Here is a 22,922-nt window from a genome sequence, read left to right as displayed (position 1 = left end):
GTTATGCAAAAGTAGGCATAGATCTCAGTGTTATTTCGGTTTTATTTTTCACCACTGAAAAGATGCACACAGCTATGCCTTATAAAAAAGAAGCTCCTGGAATCTTTCTAAACATGTATTGAGAGAGACAACCCCATTCTTTTTACCAGATTGTCTACATTTAAAATGGGAAGCCCATGCAAGTGTTAAACTATCGGAGATGCCTGCCTATCTTCTATCACTTTAGTTAATAATAAGCAGGAGGACTAGTGCTTCTCTAAATCTTTCTCTGGCCCTGGATGACAACACACACATGCACAGCATTATCAGTAGGCTTCATCGAGAGATGTAGTATTTATCAACTTCCTGCAATAAACTGCCATTTTCTTAGGGTCAACTCCAGTCAAAATGTGCTCCAGTTCCAGAAAGAAAAAACAGGCAAAGAACATAAATGAACACATATTTTTCTCCATATAGTCATGGAAAGCTGAAGTCTGACCCAGAAGCAGACATCAGATCTGCACAATATGCTTGTCACATATTTTGTTAAGCTGTATTACTCTTTTTCATGTCATTGCTGTATGTCCTTCTAAGCCCCTTCAAGGTAATATCAATACTGCCTTTTTCTGACCTGTACTAATGCTTTTAATGTTCTCTTTTACTGTAGGGCAGCATAGTTGTATAGTGGTTAGTACTGCTACTTCACAATTCCAGAGTCCTGGGTTTGAATCCTGGTCACTTTCTATAGTAGTTCACATTTTCCTTATGTCTGACTTTTCTACAGGCACTCTGGTATTCCTTCCACATCCCCAAAGATGTGAATGTCATTTTAATTTAATCTAAATGGGCCCTGTGAAGTTGCGTACGTGAGAAAGTCCTGTGCTGGTCTGGCGCTCTATCCAGACCTAAATCTGCCAAGAGAGACTACCAGGTTTCTGTGATCCCTTTTTTGATGTATTCACCCAATCATTATCCTATACCAGTAGCATCAGGGTCAAGGCAAGACACGGTACTGAATAGAACACCAGTTTGGAGTCACAAATCAATCTAATGTGCATATTTTAAGAAGTGGGAGTACACCAAATTATCTGGAGAAAAGACACACTGTCACAGCAAGAATGTGCAAATATAGTTTCTTTAAAAAGCCTCTTGTAACAGCAATGAATAAAATAACAATTGCTGGACTGATAGCTAGTGTGCCAGTGAGCTGCTCAGTATGCAACACATGCATTTATAGCAAAAACAAGACTCTGAAGAAATGTTGGATGAGTGACTCTTTTGACTTACTTTCTTTGGAAGCTGCTTTAACCACTTTAGAAACTAAACATTGTTACTTCTTTCAGTTCTGATTATAAGTATAACCCATAGCATTATTTGTGAGTCTGGTAAATTTCTTTGTGTCCCATGAAAATAACATTTCATAGTAGGGATATACCTGGGAAAGCAGATCTTATAGCTTCATAGTGTGAGCAAATGTCTAAACCACTCACAATAATTGTTATCATAAATTCAGCTAAAATTGTATTTTGCTTTACTGTATCAGCAAACAATATCTATAATGTAAGTGCATTTTATTTTAGTGTTTACCAGCTTCAGCTGGCATTTCAAAAGAAAAACACTTCAGTGCAGCCATGCAGAGCTCCCAGAAGAGGCTTTGCATACATTCCACTGAAGCTGGAGTTTAAAAAACTTGTCAGGCTACGCTCAGATACCCCCTCTCTCTTGTTTCTACGAAAATAAAAACGAGCTGCAATCTCCAGCTTCTCTTAGACGCAAAACAAAGCCCATTGTTTCTAACAATGTAGTATAATAACCTCTAAACAAGTCTCAGCTCAAAAGTGATCCCGAAGCTAATTTCTACTGTTGTCACTGACACTATGCCATTATGGGTGGCCTTTAATAATGTGGATTTACAGCCTATCTGAACCTAATAGTTCAGTGGCTTCAACACTGATATCTGTGGGCAATAAAACCATATTTGTGTGACAACCTGAAAATAAACTGTATAACACCCATAATGAGTTGTCATTTTGAAAAGTCAAATCTGATTTTTTTTTAAACATTTAAAAATCCACTCTTTCCAAATATAGCAAAAGTTTACAAAATAAATTAATAAACTATAAATGAATTAAATAGTCTATAATGGGATAGGCTGTAGCTCTTCAGAATGATTAAAGTAATTTTCTCAAACTAAATAAAGAGAAAACTGAAATTTTAGTAATTGGCAATAATGGATTCAATGAGGTTATCAGAAATAAACTTGATGCACTAGGGTTTAAAGTTAAGACGGAAGTAAAAAATTTAGGGGTAACCGTTGACTGTAATCTGAGTTTTAAATCGCATATTCATCAGACCACTAGGACAGCATTTTTTCACTTAAGAAACATAGCTAAAGTTAGACCTCTTATATCATTGAAAGATGCTGAGAAATTAGTTCACGCTTTTGTTTTCAGTAGACTAGATTACTGTAATGCACTCCTCTCAGGACTACCCAAAAAAGACATAAATCATTTGCAACGAGTGCAGAATGCAGCTGCTAGAATCCTAACTGGGAAAAGAAAATCCGAACACATTTCTCCAGTTTTGATGTCACTACACTGGTTACCTGTGTCATTCAGGATTGACTTTAAAATTCTGCTTATGGTTTATAAAGCCTTAAATAATCTCACTCCATCTTATATATCGGAATGCCTGACACGTTATATTCCAAATCGTAACCTTAGATCCTCAAATGAGTGTCTCCTTATAATTCCAAAAGCTAAACTTAAAAGAAGTGGTGAGGTGGCCTTCTGCTGTTATGCACCTAAAATCTGGAATAGCCTGCCAATAGGAATTCACCAGGCTGATACAGTAGAGCACTTTAAAACACTGCTGAAAACACATTACTTTAACTTGGCCTTCTCATAACTTCACTTTAACTTAATACTGATACTCTGTATGTTCAATTCATCTTAATAACTATTCATAGTGGCTCTAAAATCCGTACTGACCCCAACTCTCTCATCTGTTTCTTTGTCCGGTTTCTTTGTGGTGGCGGCCTGCGCCACCACCACCTACTCAAAGCATCATGATGCTCCAACATTGATGGACTGAAAGCCAGAAGTCTACGTGACCATCATCATCAGGTCCTTCCATGAAAACCCTAAATACAAAATAAAAACCTGTCTGACCTTCCTGACTTTCATTAGAACATTAGAACAATCTAGTCAAGAACAGGCAATTCAGCCAAACAAAGCTCACCAGTCCTATCCCCTTAATTCTTCTAAAATAACATCAAGGTAAATTTTGAAAGTCCCTAAAGTTCTACCTTCTACAATGTTACTTGATAACTTATTCCATGTGTCAATGTTTCTCAGTGTGATGAAAAACTACCTAATGTTTTGTGTTCGAAATGTCCTCTTAAGTTCTTGATGAACTCATTTTAAAATAACACTGTACTAATTCCCTTCATAAATTTAAACATTTCTCCTGTTAACGTTATTTTGTTTAAACTGAAATCTCTTTTAATCATTCTTCATTATTCATCCCTTCTAGCCTTGGAATCAGCCTAGTCACTCTTCTGTGAACATTTTCCAGTACTGTTATGTCCTTTTTGTATCCTGAAGGCCTAAACTATATACAGTACTCCCGTACTTTCCCTTGATATTTGCTGTAGATATTATACTGTAGTTTCCTGCCATTTTAACTGTATAGAGACTACATTCACGACATACCAGTGATTTCAGAAATGTGCACCGCTGAGTCTGCACTGCGAATTAGACTTTGCAATTAGATTTTAAGAAAATGAACGAAGATCAGCATTGGGCAACATACACACTTTTCAATTTGTGCAAAACGTCGTCTAATTTGCCTCAGAAATTTACATAACACGCATCTTTCTTGACAAACTCTATCAAAAATGTGCTCTGACGAAGATCCAAATTGTGAGCAATATTGTCAAGCACCTGCTTCACTGGGTTACGTGTTTAAACAAACATCTCCTGGTCACATTTTATTTGAATACTGTAAACCTTTACTAATATATTAAATAAGTTTGGGAATACAAGAATTCCACAATAGTCCATCACCTATTCCCAGTGCTGTATTATCTGATGGGATACTATGACTTAGTGAAAAATTTATTGTGATAATAGCATGCTTTATTATTAAGCTCAACTGGGAATATCCTATCACACCTACCATAATGCAATAGGAAAAGGACATCCTATTTTAATTAAAAGAAGAAGAAATTTGATTGACTTTAGTTTAGAAGTTATTCAGAAGCTATCAGACATTTATTAATGTGGCTTTTGAAGAACTGAGAATGCTGAACCATTGCGAACATTTTAAAAAGCGCTAAACACTGTGCCACCAAAAGTTACATTTTAAGTAACAGAAGTGCATAACACATGTACTTTTCTTTTATTATTTGCTGTTTTAAATATTTTTGAACCTTCCTAATTTAATTACTGTATTTAAATTATTACTGTATTATTACTGTATAAAAAATGTGTTAACAAAATGTAAAATGTCAATATATTTGTGAAATAGATAGATAGATAGATAGATAGATAGATAGATAGATAGATAGATACTTTATTAATCCCAAGGGGAAATTCACATACTGAAATGTATTTTTTTCACATTTGTAACAAACAAAACAAAGGCATTTCTCAGCAAAAATGTATATATAATGATTTCTTTGAAATATTTAAAATATTAGAAAAGGCCTTCTATAATCACAGTGTTCACTTGGGTTGAATAGAATGCAAAAAAACTGATTTGCATGCAAACTGCTTGAATATAAAAACTATACATCTGTAACATTTAAAAAGCTGCTTCATGAATAGATAGATAGATACTTTATTAATCCCAAGGGGAAATTCGCATACTGAAATATATTTTTCTCACATTTGTAACAAACAAAACAAAGGCATTTCTCAGCAAAAATTGTATATATATATATATATATATATATATATATGTGTGTAATATATATAAATATTAATTTGTCTGAAATACTTAAAATATTAGAAAAGGCCTTCTATAATCACAGTGTTCACTTGGGTTAAATAGAATGCAGAAAACCTGATTTGCATGCAAACTGCTTGAATACAAAAACTATACATCTGTAACATTTAAAAAACTGCTTCATGAATCCAGTACAATTTAAGACTCTTTAAGCTAACTTGTATATGTAAATTAAAGCAAGAACACCCTTGTCAAGTTGCTAAAATGGAATTTAAAGAGGGAGAATGAATAGGAGGGTCATTCCAGTTCTAATTGACATTTTATAAAGTAAGGTCTGTTCTTCAGACACTTCATCAACCCCTGTGACTCCACTTACTGAACTGGATTAATCTCATGTGTTGTGGACTAATGTTATCTCAAACACACATTTCCAAAAAACGCAGCACAGACCAATGAATAAATTTATTGAACATTTATAGAATTCAGAAACTGACATCGATATCATTTATGAGGTGAACTTTGTTGAAATTTCTTAACTGTAGAAAGGGCACAATCAGAAAATCTTAACTGATTATCAACTATTTGAAGGATGTGGCTCAGTCAATCAATTCTCTGTTTCAGTAGATGTATTTTTATTTTTTAAATCTATGAATATCATCTAAGTTTTATTTACCACGAGTATGTTATGCAATGCTGAATGCAAACAATAAGATGCAATAGATCATCTGCACCTTCAGCAATTAAGCTGTTAGCAGAAGAGTAGCTCAAAACATATTGTGTGTAAGATTATGTTTCTTTTTCACTGATTGTATTATTTCTCTTTCTTTTTTCTGCTATTTTGTTATTCAGTCTCAACATACATGAACAACTTATTTATTGATAATGAGTTCACTTCAATCTTTACTTGTTCTTCTCTGGATTATGACTGCGATATGAGTCCACTTTGCCTCGTCACAATAACTCACACATATGCAGTGTAGTGACTTTTTTTTCCAGGCATTTGCTTCCTATTATAACTTGGACACAACAGAGTTTTGTGTTGTAGTATCATTTTTATCTTTGTTTACTCACACTTAAAGAAGTCTCTAACAACTTGCATGAACTTTACGCCAGAATCCCACCTCCTTCTGGTTCTTTCATGTAACTTGCCAGAAAAAGCAATGACATAATGAGGGAAGCACAGCAGGAGATTTATCATTTCATTTTCACATAAAATGCAACAAAACTGAGTAGTGGAACATAGGTATCTGTTCATTCCAAAAAAAATAAATAAATAAATAAATACATACATAGTAGGCAGGAACATCAACTTACAGTATATTTTATACACTTGCCTTCATTTTACAAAAGAAAATATTATGAATTGCTCATCTAGAACATTTCTGCCTAAGTCAAGACACTATGCTATCCATAACTAACAAAGTGTTTGTGTTACTGCAGGGCTTTTTTTACTACAGTAGTCTATTTTCCTATGCAATTTAAAACATAAGGTAGACAGTGTTGCCACTAGGGGGTTTATCAGAGCCCTCAACCCCCAGGTACAATTGAGGCACCACAAGTTCATATAAAATTATTTAATTTGAAAGAGTACTTTAATATGCTTCTTTCAGTCAATCCAACACAGCACAGTACAACATATAATTCTTCGGTGTTCTCTCCTTCCACTCTTTCCCAGAGAGCCCCACAAAGTAGGGACAGTCATTCCCTGCAGCTCCCCTAGCAGTACCCACAAAACCAAGAAGGGCTACCTCATGAGACTACAGTTCCCAGCATACTCTGTAGGTGTGTGTATGCATGTGCTAGTCCTGGAATGCTGCCATTTAGCATACAGACCCTGTCCCTCCACTATACTGGCCTCTCTGCCAGGTAAAGGTACAGGGTTCATCCCAGCTGAGATGCCAGTTCACCCCTGCCATCCTTCACAACATGTACAGACAGTATTGATGAAAAATTTGGAATGCACAAAAGAGAGGTGGTATCATTCTAGGGCCTCAATAGATTATTTAGACATTTTAAAATCGCTCACACACACATATAGTATATAGTAATGGTCTGCGTCTGTATGGCCATATAGTGGCTAATGATGCTACTAAATAATTATGGGAGCCAAATTTGATTTTCAGGCAGGTTGCTGAGTTTGTATATTCTCACATGCATGTTGTATTCCTCCAGTTACTCTACCTTTCTCCCAACTCCAACAGACTTAGATAAATTAATTTATGATTCCATGCCTATTTTAATGAGGTGAATTCATTTGTTTATCTGGCCTTTGATGGCTTGGTTCCCACTTTAAATCTGTGGTTGACAGGAATTACAGTAGATTCAAACAGTTAAATCTGAAGTTGACAGGAATTACAGTAGATTCAAACAGCTTAACTGAAGAACAGCTGAACTGTTCACAAAGAGGGCGCACCCTTACAAATCAAGGTGCCAAAGTGGTTCTTCAGAGCAAGGCCATAGGAGAGCCAATTTTGTTTCTCAAACGCATAATTCTCCAGAAGGTTCCAGAAAAGGCCTTTATTTATTTAGATACATAACAGACTCCATAAATAACCATGAATAGAAATACCAATGGGTAATTGAATTTAAAATGACTCTTGCTGCATTTGCTAAAATAGCCCCAGTTCTGGTTTTCATGATCTGTCTGTATCCTACCAGGTAGTCTACTATACTTTAAAGATTTCTGTTTCATCCACATATTAGTAACCATTTCAAAGCCCAAAGACCCACTTTCATATGCAGAGAACCTTCACAGAATGAAATGGTTCATTGTCAAGCAATAGTTCTATGAGGAACTACACAACCATTAAGTGTTACCATTAAAGAAGAGTGTGGATGAACGAGTAATGCACTGTGTGCCATGAGTTTTTTTTTTCACCAAGATAGAAATGTGCACACCAAAACAAGTGCATTTTTTCATTTTGGAAAGATTTATTTCCTTAAATTTTAATTTGTTAATTATAATATGCAATTAAAATCTATAATAGTTGGACTTCAAACTGTACACCTATAAATAATTTTTACTATGCCATTAATTTCCCTGCAGAGTTGGTCTAGTTAGACTATTCCTGCAGTTTTATGGTCACTGTATCAGATTTCAGATTTGTCTTTTTGATGAAGACTAAAGTTATAATGGGGTTACTTGATAAGTACGTTAAAACTTCTGGGACAGAACTATCAATGGTAGATGACACAGTAAATAATGCATCGCACTGTCACAATTATTATGCGTTACAATTTAATCATTTTTGTATGCATAACAATCCTATTGTAATTATAATAGTACATGGGGCAGTTGGTAGGATTATAGTAATTGTGGCTCCTGGGTTTAGCTTCATTCATCTGTTATCAAACCCTCTTAATTTAATTCAGGGTCAGGCACAAGGCAGAACCCAGCCCTGGAGAAGGTGCTAAACCATTTCAGGCATATCTGGACTCTGTTGGGCCTACAGTTCAGTGGGGACCACTCATTAAAATTAAACCAATTAAGACTTGGAAGCTGTGGGGGAAAAGGATTTTGGACCCCCTTCTCTACTTCTGTTTACTACTGTATTTAGACCTGGTGAGAGCTGATGGGGCCTATATTGTTTGACTGAGTTTAGGATATTAAACAGAAATAATGTTGATGGCTATAACGTTATTGTTTGTATCTGTATGTTTAGAGCACAGCTTGTGAGTGTCTGCAGCTGCAGTAATGCATGTTGCACGTCAGCAAAATCTAGTATTGCACCATTCATTTGACTTTAGCAAGGACAATCTTATTTCAGGTTAAGTAGAGACTGTGGTTGTTGTGATCACTTGTGGGGAAGGAAAGCAGCCAAATTATGATTGTGTCATTTCCAATTTGTGTTATTGAGGGGTTTTCAGCATAGCTGAATGCAAAGCGTGTAAAGGCTAATCTGTTTTTCCCCAGTTGCTAGTCTTTAATATAAAGCATGCAAATCCCAGTGTAAATTACTGCTGTGCTATCTTCTTATCTGGTATAATAAAGGTATTATATTTTGTCTGATGTCCTGTAAGTATAAACAGTCCCTGACGTCTCTTTCAATGATGCAGTGTTACTCGGCATGTCTATAGGCTGATTGTGGCGAGCAAAAGGATTGTTGGGGGGGGGGGGGGGTCTGATGTCTTATCAGGACCAGGGGCACATGGATTTGGGGTTCATCCTTAGGTTGCAGGGCACACTGATACCCATACATTCAATCACAATAAGCCAACTTAGAGTCTTAAATTAAAACAATTTTTGAGATTTTGAAGGAAAATAGGAGAGCTCTAAGAAAAGCCCATGTAGGTACAGGGAGAATATGCAAACTCCACATACAGAGAAATCAAGTGATTTGAACTTAGGATGATGGAGCTATGAAGAATCAGTGCTAACTACTGTACTTTCTAACATGTGATCTTCTGAACTATAAATGCAAAATGAACTAAGTACTTTGAAATGCCATATTCGGGGTTGTAGCTCTATGTGATGTCTGCCCTCTGAATGTGTATGGCACTAAGCTGGGCAAAAACTGTCAAGACAGCTAGAAGAATGTGTTTAATATTACTTTTTTACATGAATTAGATTATACTGTAATTTTGCCTCTTTACAGCAAAAAAACCTAACCTTGGCTAACTCTGTGTAATCTGCCATACAGTCTGGTTTGTTGCGTAGATGTCCATCAGATGAGTTTGGCTTTCTCTCAAAAGTTAGGAGAATTAGATTAGATTAGATTAATTAATAACTTCACATTAACTCAGTGTAGATGTCCGTTGAGTATGCAATACCATGGACAAGTGAGCCTTACTAGTTGTGCTCCTTTCTTGCACATATTTCTGAGAGGATTTTCTCCACTTTCCTGCAACTTTTACCAGGAAAAAGGCAGCTAGCAAGACAGACGAATGATTGGGGTTAATAACATTTATCATGGTAATTTCTGTCTGTTATTTAATTGTATGTTACTTTGATGCAAACATCTCAGTGAGCATCCTAGTGGGCAGTGCTGCTGGTGAAGAATCTTGGGTTTGAATAGTGCTGCTCGATGTTGGAGTTTACACATTTTCCTTTTGTCTAGGTGAGAAATGTGAGTAGCAAAGAACTGGAGTGGCCACATTGTATGGGATCACTTGAGCTGATTGCCTAGTGATCCAACAATGGGCCTGCAGTGCATTTGACTTCTAAATGAGTGCTTCACTAGAGGATTAAGAATGCTTCTCTCTTCTATGGATCCAAGGGCATAAACATTCAGTAGATTACACCAGTTTATGCAGACATGCTGACGCAAGACTTAGAGTTCAGACTACAGTCTAATACCTGCATATGCCATTTTATTTTATCAGATTATTCTTTCATTAAAGGCAAAAATGCAATGAAAACAGAAAACATAAGGACCAAGATAAGTAAACAGCCAGAGGATTTATTCTTAATTTAGTTTCTGTGATTTTAAATTCAAAAATCTGTGCCTTTAATGGTCTTTTATAGCTGTAAGTTCTTGTTTGATCGGCTTCAGTCTCACAAAATGACAATCAAAGTTGAATGCTTCAAGTTGATTGCTTCAAGAATTCTAATAAATTGACTACTTTAATGAGCCCGTCATTGCTATAATATGGTAGCCCTACATTTGCCCTTGCTGATGTACTGTATGTACAAAAAGTTTATCCCCTGTCTGAAGCTACAGCTATGATTTGAACTTATTTTTGCTTTTCAAAATATTATCTCTTTAAATGAATGAAGTTCTTCATTTTGCCTTATAACAACCTCAAAGGGGGTGGCACGGTGGCGCAGTGGGTAGCGCTGCTGCCTCGCAGTTAGGAGACCCAGGTTCAGTTCAGCTTCCCGGGTCCTCCCTGCTTGGAGTTTGCATGTTCTCCCCGTGTCTGCGTGGGTTTCCTCCGGGTACTCCGGTTTCCTCCCACAGTCCAAAGACATGCTGGTTAGGTGCATTGGAAATTCTAAATTGTCCCTAGTGTGATCTTGATGTGTGTGTGTGTGTGTGCATGCCCTGCGGTGGGCTGGCGCCCTGACCGGGGTTTGTTTCCTGCCTGGCGCCCTGGATTGGCTCCAGCAGACCCCCGTGACCCTGTAGTTTGGATATAGAGGGTTGGATAATGGATGGATGGACAACCTCAAAGGATTAAACATAGTTCTCTTTTTAACAAATGAAATCTTACTCTTTAATGAGACCATCATGCTTTTTTACAGATGTGTCTAATCCTGATTCAATCAAATTCTAATTTAATCCATATATTTCTCATTTTGTTTAATTACTTGTATTTAAACGTGGAAGTTTTTCATTGTAAATACTCATTATTCAGTGCAATGCATGAAAAACACCTTTGTGAATTTAATGAGTATCATGGGATGAGTTGGCATAATTGTACAGCGGGATGCATTGCAACCTTACAATGTCAGGTTTCTGCTCAGGATGTCTGCTTCTTCTTCTACATTCATGTGGGTTTTTTTCCACAGTCCGAAGATATAATGTTGGAGTTTATGACAAATGTATGTTTTCTCCAGTATGAGTGCGTGTGTTTTGGAGTGATTGTGCTCTGTTTTGTCTCCTCATTGTATTCACAGATGACTCCTGCATTATGCCTGTTGCTACTAGGAGTGGTTCTGACTTGGTGCCCACAAATAAATGGCTATGGATAATTAGGTTTTGTGGGAAATCTATAAAAATAATTTCATCAACTTGTTTTGCTGTTCAACAGTAATTTGGAAAGTTTTAGACATGTGGGAAACTGGAAAATTGTAAAAAAAAAAAAAAAAGGTAAAAACGCTACAAAAAAATATACTATAAATCTACATATTAAAAACAACATCCATCTGCACTATTAAACTCCTGTCCTGTTTCTTAATGTTTGCCTAACAACAACGCCTTAATGTTTTAAAGTAAACAAGTAGGATTATCTCTTTCCTTGACTCACTAGGATATTTGAAATTAATCAAACAATCAGTGAATGATGTAATACTTGAAAATAAGGTGCAAGCACATTCAATGTGGGAACTAATTACACAAATGATAGGCAAGTGTTTCAACACATTAGTAATAATTCGATCAGTTTCTTTTGCTCCATAAAATAGTAATTTAGAAGCAGGTCTTTGTGTATTGCAGATTACTTCTTCTAACAATTTACATATAAACTCCCATATCTGTGCCTACAACTTTATTATGAACCTAGTTAAAAGATCCATTCTAGGGTCACAAAGAGCTGGAACCTGTTATCTATTACCTTTATCAAGGCACACTCACTGAGGCTAAGCCTGTTTACAAAAGTCTGCAATTTTAGCCTGCACATTTTTGGGTGGGATGTCAGAAAAAGCCATCCATCCATCCATTATCCAACCCGCTATATCCTAACTACAGGGTCACAGGGGTCTACTGAAGCCAATCCCAGCCAACACAGGGTACAAGGCAGGAAACAAACCCCGTGCTGGGCGCCAGCCCACCGCAGGGCACACACACACACACCAAGCACACCCTAGGGACAATTTAGAATCGCCAACGCACCTAACCTGCATGTCTTTGGACTGTGGGAGGAAACCGGAGTACCTGGAGGAAACCCACGCAGACACGGGGAGAACATACAAACTCCACACAGGGAGGACCCAGGAAGCAAACTACCCACTGCGCCACTGTGCCGCCCTGAATGTATACTTTACTATTATTTTTATCATTATTTACTTATGTGACTAACATCTTTATCCAAGGCAACTTACACCAATTTTTTTTTTTTTTTCATTTGGAGCATAGGCAGTTGAAGTGACTTGCTCATAGTCATACAATGTCAGCAGCAGGATTTGAACCCACAATCTTAGGGTTTGAGGTCCAAAGTCTATTACTTTTCAATATAATTACTTAGACATTGAAAATATTTCAAACATTAGACAGTGACCACCTGTAAACTTACATCTCAAAAGGTTCTTATTAAATTCAACATGAAAATGCACATTATGATTAATAATAAATATTAAAAGGTCGAAACCTCCAAGGACAAGAAGCGCAAGAGATTGTTAGAAGGATTTCCTTCCTCTCTACTTCTATTTATATCATTCTGAACAGATGCAATTTGATTTGAGTTTAACACCAGTATGAAAATAAATACTCATAGTAAATTAAAAGAATAGTTATTATTGAATGATTAGTAATACTGAGTATTGCCTGGAGCTACAATGAGGAAGGTCTCAGGGGCACAAGTCAGGCTTCTTTACCATTCTGAGCCACAGGTCAGGCTTGGTACTGGGAGGTCTAGAATGGGACTCCAGGTCATCGCAGTGAAAGAATACAGGAGAGGATGAGAGCCGTAACCTAACAGTGCTGTCGCGCACTCATCATTCCATTAACTGCTCTCACTCAGCTTTAAATTACCCAAACACGCGCGACGATAACGTGCGAGACCCAAACATAACTTGTCAGGGTTTGGGATTGGTACTAAAATCTGCTGGCTGAAGTAGCTGAAGTAACACTAAGCACTGCGTCACAGTGTCGTCTATAATAATATGAACTAGTATTATAATGTTTCTCTAATTACATGACTAAAACTTTTTACATAATAAACATTACCAAAGGCCCAATGACATAGGACAAGTCATAAGTGTGAAATGTAGTATTTAAGAAAATTATATGGTATGTTTTCGGAAGTCGGGCGAATACTTTAAAGGCTAGAATAGATTACCATTCTGCACTGGTAAATTTTATTGCGATTTTAAAATGACTATATCCATTGCTGGATCACGGGAATCGCTGTCGTTTCCTGACATGCAATTGGCGGCACTGTTGTCAATCCCCCAAACATCGTAGCTATACCGTGAGGAAGGAACACGGACTCGAAGAAGGCATGCAAAATCCATGAAAAAGGCACCCAAGTCGGGGTCTAAAACTGTAAATGAAACATCACAACTTATATTAATCGTTATTGGACGAACACCTACTCGATCCAAACAATACCTACACCATAACGCAATAACCAGTTTAAGACTCTCAGTGGTAACTAAGAGGGCTTAGTCTCGCGTAAAATGTACATAAAAATTAGGTGCAATTAGTAATATATGCTGCCCGTGGGAAATAATATTAATGTCATTTCATTTTTTATCATTTGCCTTTAGAATAATGTTGAAATATAAAATAAGCTGGACAAAATTAAAACTAACTAATTGATCAAGCATGATGCAAAATAAATATGCAAATCCGACTAATTGAAGTACAGTACAAAGTGCTCTAATTAGCCCTGCCTCTGTAAACCTGCCCGTTTCATGACTGATTATCAGTGGTTGTGGTGGAGTAGTCAAATACAAAAGCACCAAATGACTATAAATAAGTTGCGAACATACAACTTAATGTGTCTGGAGTGGGACTGGAAACTAAGATTCCTCTACATGCCGTATTCGGACTGCCTGTCTGCGTATTATTAAACAATCTTTAAAACAAAATCTGGTGAATAGTAGATGTTTCCTAGCGGACTATGTTTGTGTGTGTAGTGTAGGTAAACAAACAGTGCAGTGCAGGTAAATAAATACTAGGTATATAAAGCAGGATGAAATTTATTTAGATTGCATTTAGTGTCGTGACAATGGAATTGCTGTGTAAATTAAACAGGAGCTTTTCTGTCTGTTAAATGTACATTAGAGTGTACGTCTGTTTTAGTATAGAAAACATCAGTCGAATCCCGTAATGGCGTTTGACACAGAACAGAGAGCCGAGAGAGCCTCACCTTGCAGGCTTTGCTCCTCTAATAAGGAGACGGTCCCGTCTTTGTGTAACAAGATAGACCCGGGATCCTTTACTCGCATAAAGCCGACCTGCTTCACTCCCGGGAGGAGCTGACTCAGTCCGCGGCAGCTCTGGTAGCACACTGCCCATGCCTGTTCCTCGTTGATGGGCTGCTCGTACGATTTCAGCACTTCTTCTAGGGACAGCTCCTTTGGATCGGACGGGTCCCGAACCTCAGCTCGGTCTTGCGGAGACACTGTCGTGTTGCTGTCGTTGCTACCGCTCCCTGATCCGGCCATTTCTGCTTCTGCCCCATTATTCCGACAACCGCTGGGCCATGATCTCCCTTTCAAGAATCCTTGGGAAGGCAGGTTCGTGTTTCCATAACAGCAATGAATGCTGGCTTTGATCTGCTGAAATGTCAATGGAAGACTGCTGGGAAAAGGGCAAGTCCAGGCTGGAGCCACGCCCACCGCGTATTCATAAGCAAACTTTCAGGGTGGGCCCTTAAGCACGCAGAGTTTGGGACAGGTACGGAATGCTGCAGCGCCCTTTAAGAACAAAGTTCAAATTATTTTATTACCATTAATTGTACAACATGAAGCAAGGACGTAAAGGAAGCCTCAATTTCTGAAAATGAAGGCCTAAGCATCACTACGACAGAATTCTATTCTTCTCAATGCCAACTGAGGCCCTTGAGATCATTTTGTGTAATGAAGTTTTGTAAAAAGTAAGGAGCTATAAGTGTCACCTGTTTTGATTAGTTATAAGGAGGTATGTGTCACCTGTTTGGATTAACTGTATTCATAAATGACATATGACATACACAACATATTGTCCTTTTTATTTGTCATAACATATTGTTCTTTTTCTTTGCCATATAACCATAGAGAATGTAATAGTATTATACTTATTTTTTTTGTTGTGGAAAACATTAATGTAGTCAAGTGCCCTGTTCAGGAATCATGCTTGCTTTGAATGAATATTTTACATCAATTACTTGTTAATGCAAAAAGGCAAAATCGCAGTGTCCTGCTGCAGGCACCCAGATTCGATCCCTGGCTAGTGTCTTTGTTGAGTTTACACATTCTCCCCATCTGCCTGTAAGTTTTTTCATGCCTTTACTTTCGTCGTATATTCCTAAAAATGTTGTGAGTGCTAGGTTGGATGAACTGGTGTCCCAACGAGGATGGAAGCAGGTTCTTTGCCAGGGTGGAAGGCTGTAATGGAAGGACAAGGATGCTCCAGCTTCCCAGCAAGGTGGAGTGCCAGACCCTTGCCAGGATGGGTAGAGCACTTGGAAGGACAGAAGGTGGCTGCTCCCAGGAGTTATGTTTTCCCCCATGCACACGATGGTAGCATCCTCCTGGTGGTACTCCCATATTGATACTCGTTGGGCAGGCTGGCAATTGTAGTCCCATTGAACAGCCCTGTATGGGATCTTGCATGCTACCAGAGCTGTAGGGGATCTTGTGTGCCACCAGAGCTGCAGGAGATTGTTAAAGCTTCTTTGAAGGGCTTCTGCCTGATTCAGGAGTGCTTCCAGTGTGCAATGCTGCAGCCAAGGAAATACTCCTGGGTCTGGCATAAAAGAAGCCGAATTTCCTGCATGAGCAGTCAAAGTCGGGAGCACGGATGAGACTAAGTGGGAGGTGTGGAAGGAGACAAGAGAATATATTGTATTACCCTGTTGTTTAAAGGGATTTGGAGGTTTGTGAAGGTATTGTAAAATAAAAATATCTTCTGTTTGAACCCAGAACAGTACTAATTAGTTGTGTCTCAGGGTTTGGGGGTTTGGTGGCACCCCCTGCTGGTCACAATATGTATGTTAGTATGGCCTTGGGTTCAGAAAATGGATTGATGGATGGATAGATAGATTTTTTATATCGACAGTACAAAAGTGAATTAGAAATATATGTGTCATAAAGTGTAGCTTCATACACTCCTAAAAATATTTTTCTAAAATAGCTCTTTACTACAGTAGGTTGTATGGTTCCGCCTGGAATCTTTGCTTGAAAAAGAAGCATTTCATTCTGGGAAGGGTTCTTTGCATATGAAATTGGTTGTTTGGGCTTTAAAAAATATTCCTAAAATATGGACAAAACATGGATCTTTAATGTATAGTAGACTACCTAGCAGGCTACTGACAGATCAAGAAAACCTGAACCTAGTCTGTGTCAAACACGTGAGCATGAGACGTGTTGCAAGGTTTGGGTCCAATTGAGATATTTATAGGGAGGGATTTGGGTGTGACATATCCTTTAACACAAATTTGTTTGCCTGAGGAGACTGGACATCACTTCCTTTCTCAACTCATCAGCTCTGTCTCTTCTGCTTCCTCCGGTACAAGTTTCACTGCCACAAGAAGTCCAGTATCAGTCTACATCAGACAACTGTCTGGAAACTTCCTCAAAAGACAGCTTATTTAAAAAGCTATGAGAAGTCTATATGTTGGTATTTGCAGTTGCTATATTTCTTCATTCATATCATCACAATTTTTTACTCTGTTTTATACGTTATTGTATGCAGAAGGATTCCTTTTAAAATCGTGATGTCATTGGTATTTCACAAATCTGTTATCATCTGTTCATGGTTATTTATGGAACTTGCTACAACTCTAAATAAATAAAGGTACTTACAGAACACTTTAATGTGAGTGGTTCTTTAGACAAACAAAAATATTTTCCCTATAGTATTGCTCTGAAGAACAACTTTGGCACCTTTGTTTTTAAGAGTGTAATGTGTGATCACATTGAATTATTTCATATTAAAAAACAGAACATCTGAATGGGGCGGCATGGTGGCGCTGCTGCCTCGCAGTTAGGAGACCCGGGTTCGCTTCCCGGGTCCTCCCTGCGTGGAGTTTGCATGTTCTCCCTGTGTCTGCATGGGTGCACTCCGGTTTCCTCCCACAATCCAAAGACATGCAGGTTAGGTGGATTGGTGATTCTAAATTGGCCCTAGTGTGTGCTGGGTGTGTTTGTGTGTGTCCTGCGGTGGGTTGGCACCCTGCCCAGGATTGGTTCCTGTGTTGGCTGGGATTGGCTCCAGCAGACCCCCGTGACCCTGTATTCGGATTCAGTGGGTTAGTGGATGGATGGACATCTGAATGTCTCATTTGATTTGAAAGTGAAATACTTTGATATTTTATATTTATAAACAAAGAAAGCTGAAACACCTATAAATAAGCATTTACAATAGTTCAATTCAGTAATGAGCTCACACAGAATATTTTGAACTACCAATTTATATAAAATATAATGTGAAAAGATAGTTATATGGCAGAGACATCTTGAAGGATTGTCTGTTTGTTCAAAGGTCTCAGCCCACAAACTATCAGTGTAACACAGAAGAAGTACATGGAATGAAGACATGGATAACAATGTGTAAGAATGATACTGCAGGAACTCCGTGAACTGAGGAAATCATGAGCCATACCGTTTTTGGAGCTCTTTCATGCAGCAAGTGTCTCTGATGCCATACAATTAGGAAATGGTATGTCTCATTCTATCTTCCTGTCATAGGCTGAAAAAATGAAAAAGTGGATTAAAAACATTTAGTGTTTTTAACCTTTTTTCATTTCATGAAGAACTATGGTTAAGTTATTTTTTCCTTTTGCAGATGTTGTAACTCAAGTCTGGTCATACCCAATTACTGTAAGTGGTTCAGGCATATATCGTTAGTTGGTGCCTTAAGCAAGATGACTGTTGGGGTGCCTGGGTGATATTCACGGGACCCCTGGGTCAGAGAAGGCTGACCTATGGGAAACGGTTCAGCTGGGGTGCAGTACAGCTGAACAATCATATAAGCATGACTGGAAATTGTGGGGTTAGTCTGTATGGAGAGATACTATGAATGAGGATATAATTTTTGTACAGTGTATAGACCAGTATTTAGATAAAACATTACTGAATGTTCACTGTAAACCCGCTGTGCACAATAAGTATGTATTTTTATAGTACTTTTTTATGGTCACACGTGTTGTTTTTACAGCTACAGAAATCTTTTGCTGAATGTTTTGTTCTTGGGTGTGACATATTGGACATTTTTTTTAAATAATGTTTCACGTGTTTAAACAGGAAGGTATACTTTTCTTTTGTGCTGGTGGTGCAAAAGGCAAATATTTGAAAACATGTGTCATATGCCCAAAAGAGAAACACACTTCTTTGCTTTTAAATACAATCTATCTTGCATACACATACTTCTTTGTAATCAAAATGATATTTTAGCACACAGATTATTTTCGTGAGAGGGAAAGTTTAACATTTTATTTTTGACTTCCAAGATTTTTTTAAGGCAGAGGGTGAAAGCTGGAAGATTTCAATAATTGCAGCCAATTTAAATATCCTACTTTTACAAGTAATACACCTGTAGCACACTTCAGTGACTCACATAATGAAAGTGAATTGTGATCCCGCTTCTTAAAACAGAAATATAGCTGTGTTTCTTTTGTTTTAACATTAAAAGTACCACACCCTGATGGCGGAATTGGGATGAAAATCATGACTTCATATGAAATATTTCTGTACTCCTTAAAGCTGTTCAATCAGGAAAGGATTCTAAACATGCAGGTGAAGAGTCTGTTTGAGTTCCTTGCTAGTCCATTGATGGAACCTAAGGTAGACAATTATTATTTTTCCACGTACCTTGTGATTATATATATATATATATATATATATATATATATATACTCATACATACATACATATATATTAAATAATGACAAACTATGGCGTTTTGAAATGTGTCTCATAATGAGCTCCTTTTTATTCCAATACTTGTTCTTCTGGTACTGCGTTCATATTAAACCTTTTTAGGAAATATGTTTAGCGCGAAAGGTCGCTTATTTCGCTACCTGATTATGCTGTCGAGACCTACCAAGTTTACCCTCTGGGGAAAAAAAATCGAAAATAGGAAAACAGTAAAAGTCGTAGAAGCAATGAGTCGGCAGACTAACTTGTTACTGCACGTGGACCTGATCCACAAGTAAGGCACGGCCTGTGACAGCGAGAAGCCAATCAGGAGCTGGAATGTCTCATCCATTGGCCAATCGGCACAAAAGCGCGATCGGCTCAAAGTTAGGCGGAAGTTCTCGCCCACTGCGGAAATATGTATGTAAATATCTTTTTACCTCTCTTCACTCAAAGTAATGTCTTGTTACAAATAATATCTAGGAATAGTAGTATTCTGTAAAAGGCCAGGTATTCCTTATATTCTCACATACTTATAGTTGTCTTCTGTGTTACAATTACTTTTACATTTTCAGCATGCCATTATTGAAAAACTACTATTTGGCGAAAGCACCACGCAATATATGAGGATGTCTGGGGATCTCTCGTTTTTATCCGGGACTTGCTCCCAGTCAGTTGCTTCTCAAAAACGAAGCTTTTCTGCATTACTGGGTGAGTGGCATTGTTTGCTCAAATTATATAAACCGTTATTATATGGTCGACTAAATTTAAGGTTCATTTTTCGCAGCTGCTTTTGTTTATTTTGTTTAATATTGAATTGTTAACTTAAGGAAATCTTTGTATTTTGTACAATAACGTATTTATTTTACTTAATACAGTTAGCTTATTGTAGGTCGGGAGCCTTTCCTGGCATCATCGTCTATCCAGCATTTGATTTGTGTAACGGTATTTAAACAACCTGTTGTCCGCCTGATCCATGTGACAACGAACGTGGGGGTTGTTACTGTTTTTTTATTTGTTTGTTTTTGCCTGCTATTTTTTATCGAGTTATATTTAAAAAAAAAAAAACATTTCATTAAATAGTCAGGGTATGTAAGTGTCTACATTGTGTGAAGTGGACCACTGGGTTAAAATTAAAACCATTTTTGGCTGTACCACCTGATGCTAAAAATCTTTGGGCCTGGCCAGTGCTTGGATGGAGACGAACCAAGAAGCATCCAACTCTTTAACTGTACGTCACAGCAGTTTTAGTCCAGCAGCATATTGCCGATACCTATCCCAATACTGATGCAGCAAGAGTGGTGAAGCTCCTATAAAAACTTACAGTATGTGTGGACATCAAAAAGTTACATTTTAAAGACTTTGCATTAGTAGACTGTTACATACATTACCAAAGATCAGACTTCTTTGCTTGCTTTTTAACAGAAATAATTAAACATATTTAATTCATGAAAACAATCTGTGGAACAGCAACAAGCATTGGCATTACATTTTGTCTTGAAAAACACATAAACAGCATTGCATTTATTGGCTCAAAAAATGGCTTTTTTTTCTACTGTAAATCATGCAAAGTTCAAAAAGTACACAGTCAGAAGTATAATATAATGATGCTGTAAATACTAAGAAAGCGTGACATTCGGATTTAATGTCCATTTCAATTTCACTGCCTGAAGACAGATTCACTTCGTCATCACTGCTCATATCACTGTCAAGAGGGTGCACTTGGACTGCTTTGTACAAGACAGCATTATTGTTCGGCATGTCAACAGGTGAGAGAAGACTCGACTATAACATTGCCTGGGTAATGCTTGGGACTACTGCTTTTAGTATTGTTTTTATAACCCGGCTAATGTAAAGCTAATATCGAGTTTTTTATTTTTTTTACACAAAAGAAAATGGATATAATAAATATAGAAAGTTTGAAAATGTGTTCTAAGTATGTCAATCCATCAAGCTATAAACATAATACAGTTGTCACTAAAAACAGGCCTTAATTATTTTATATTCAAGCAATTGCAACGACCTCACATCAGATTACAATACTAACAATACCGGGGTACTGCCTGCCTTTCTTGAAGGCTTGTTTAAGATTAGACTACAGCCCTGTGGCAGCCGTTTCAGGCGTTTTTATCCTGAATGTCAATGCCTTCTTCTGATCACCTCTCTCATATTGGGCAACGTGATTGACTTTCATGTGTTTTACTAGGTTTGTGGTGTTGCCTCAATAATGCGCGGTCTTCTAACACGTATCACATATTGCTTCATTATTGTTCAATCAGTGTAGTAAAATAACTCCAAACAATGATTTGCTTTCTTTCTGCCACTGCCTGACATACACAGCTCCAACTCTTTGGCTGGTTGGTCGCAGCGCTGCCAGTGTGAATGCTGGTTGATGAAAAACACAGTAGGAAAAGTAGCTCCCATTTTACACTGTATGAAACATTTAATATTTATGATCTCACCATCAAATGCTTTTTTAAAAATACTTTCTAATAAACTTGCATATCATTGAAATTATGTATTGATTTATGAATACTTTTTAATGTAAACATCAATGTTTAAATTAAAAGGTCAGGATCGGAAACTTCAATACTTTAGTATCGATCCACCCATCCCTAGACAGCAGTTTCAGACAGAAGTGAAGTTACCTCACATCTATACACACTAACCACACAAACACTTAACCTTAATAATGTTAACCCCTAACCTTAAGTTGCTTCTAATCGTATCTGTCTATACTACATGCTGACCACAGTAACCCTAACTTCATTCCTAAATCTGCTGGTCTATAACTGCTTCTCAACACCTGTGGTGATGTCTGCTCCTCCTGCTCTCAGACTTCATTATGTTCCGTGCTTCCCCCAAGAAACTGCAGTGATACATGGCTGTACAGCTCTGCAGTTGGATATTGTTGAACCAACCAGGAATGTGTGGGTTGCTGCTGGAAGAGGTGTTGGTGAAGTCCGCAGGGTTTGCTTATCCCATGGCATTGTAGAGGATCCAAGTGCCCCAGTGCAGTGATGGGGACATTATGATGAAAAAATGGTGGTGTCCTCCAGATGAGATGTAAAACTGAGGTCATGACTTTCTGTCGATATAAAAGATTCCCAGGCATCGTTTAAGGACAGATAGATGTCCCCTGATGTCCTGGCTAAATTGCCCACCGTGGCCTCATCCATTCTGGCCCCCTAATCATCCCCATCTTTGATAGGCTATCTCACTCACCCCATCCCCACATAGTAGGTAATGTGTGGTGAATATACTGGTTCAAAAGTGGCAGCCATTGCATCATCCAAGTAAATGCTGCACATAATGGTGGTTGAAGTGGCTCCCAGTTTTAGAAGAGTGCAATTTAAATGTAATTAATTATAATCTTTGCAGTTTAGTCTAACAGTAATTTTTAGATTAAGTTTTCGTAGGTGCTTTGTAAGCATTTTTTACTTTTACTTTTTATTTAATGGGAAGAAAAAATATATTTTTTACATGATAACATCTTTCTAAATGTTTGTATTGCACATGTATGTGTATGTATTTGTGAGTGTGTACCCTGTCCAGGGTTTGCTCTTGCCTTGCCTCACTGTGTGCTAGCTGAGAATTGCTCCACCCCATC

General features: G+C 37.6%; 2 protein-coding genes across 2 annotated transcripts in view; one reads left to right on the top strand and one right to left on the bottom strand.

The window, feature by feature from the left end:
• The window catches only part of spire2 (spire-type actin nucleation factor 2), a 192,266-nt gene extending 177,038 nt beyond the window's left edge, over positions 1-15,228 (bottom strand). Inside the window, exon 1 of the mRNA XM_039763456.1 lies at positions 14,623-15,228. Within this exon, the coding sequence (XP_039619390.1) occupies positions 14,623-14,920 (298 nt within the window). The 5' untranslated portion in view covers positions 14,921-15,228. The remainder of the gene's footprint in view (positions 1-14,622) is intronic.
• A 4,522-nt stretch (positions 15,229-19,750) lies between these two features.
• The window catches only part of LOC120535535 (Fanconi anemia group A protein), a 129,838-nt gene continuing 126,666 nt past the window's right edge, over positions 19,751-22,922 (top strand). Inside the window, exons 1-2 of the mRNA XM_039763455.1 lie at positions 19,751-19,767; positions 19,888-20,023. Coding sequence (XP_039619389.1) covers positions 19,936-20,023 — 88 coding nt within the window. The 5' untranslated portion in view covers positions 19,751-19,767; positions 19,888-19,935. The remainder of the gene's footprint in view (positions 19,768-19,887; positions 20,024-22,922) is intronic.

Source organism: Polypterus senegalus, chromosome 9, assembly GCF_016835505.1.
Source record: "Polypterus senegalus isolate Bchr_013 chromosome 9, ASM1683550v1, whole genome shotgun sequence".
NCBI classification, from domain to species: Eukaryota; Metazoa; Chordata; class Cladistia; order Polypteriformes; family Polypteridae; genus Polypterus; species Polypterus senegalus.
This window is presented reverse-complemented; position numbering and strand designations above follow the sequence as displayed.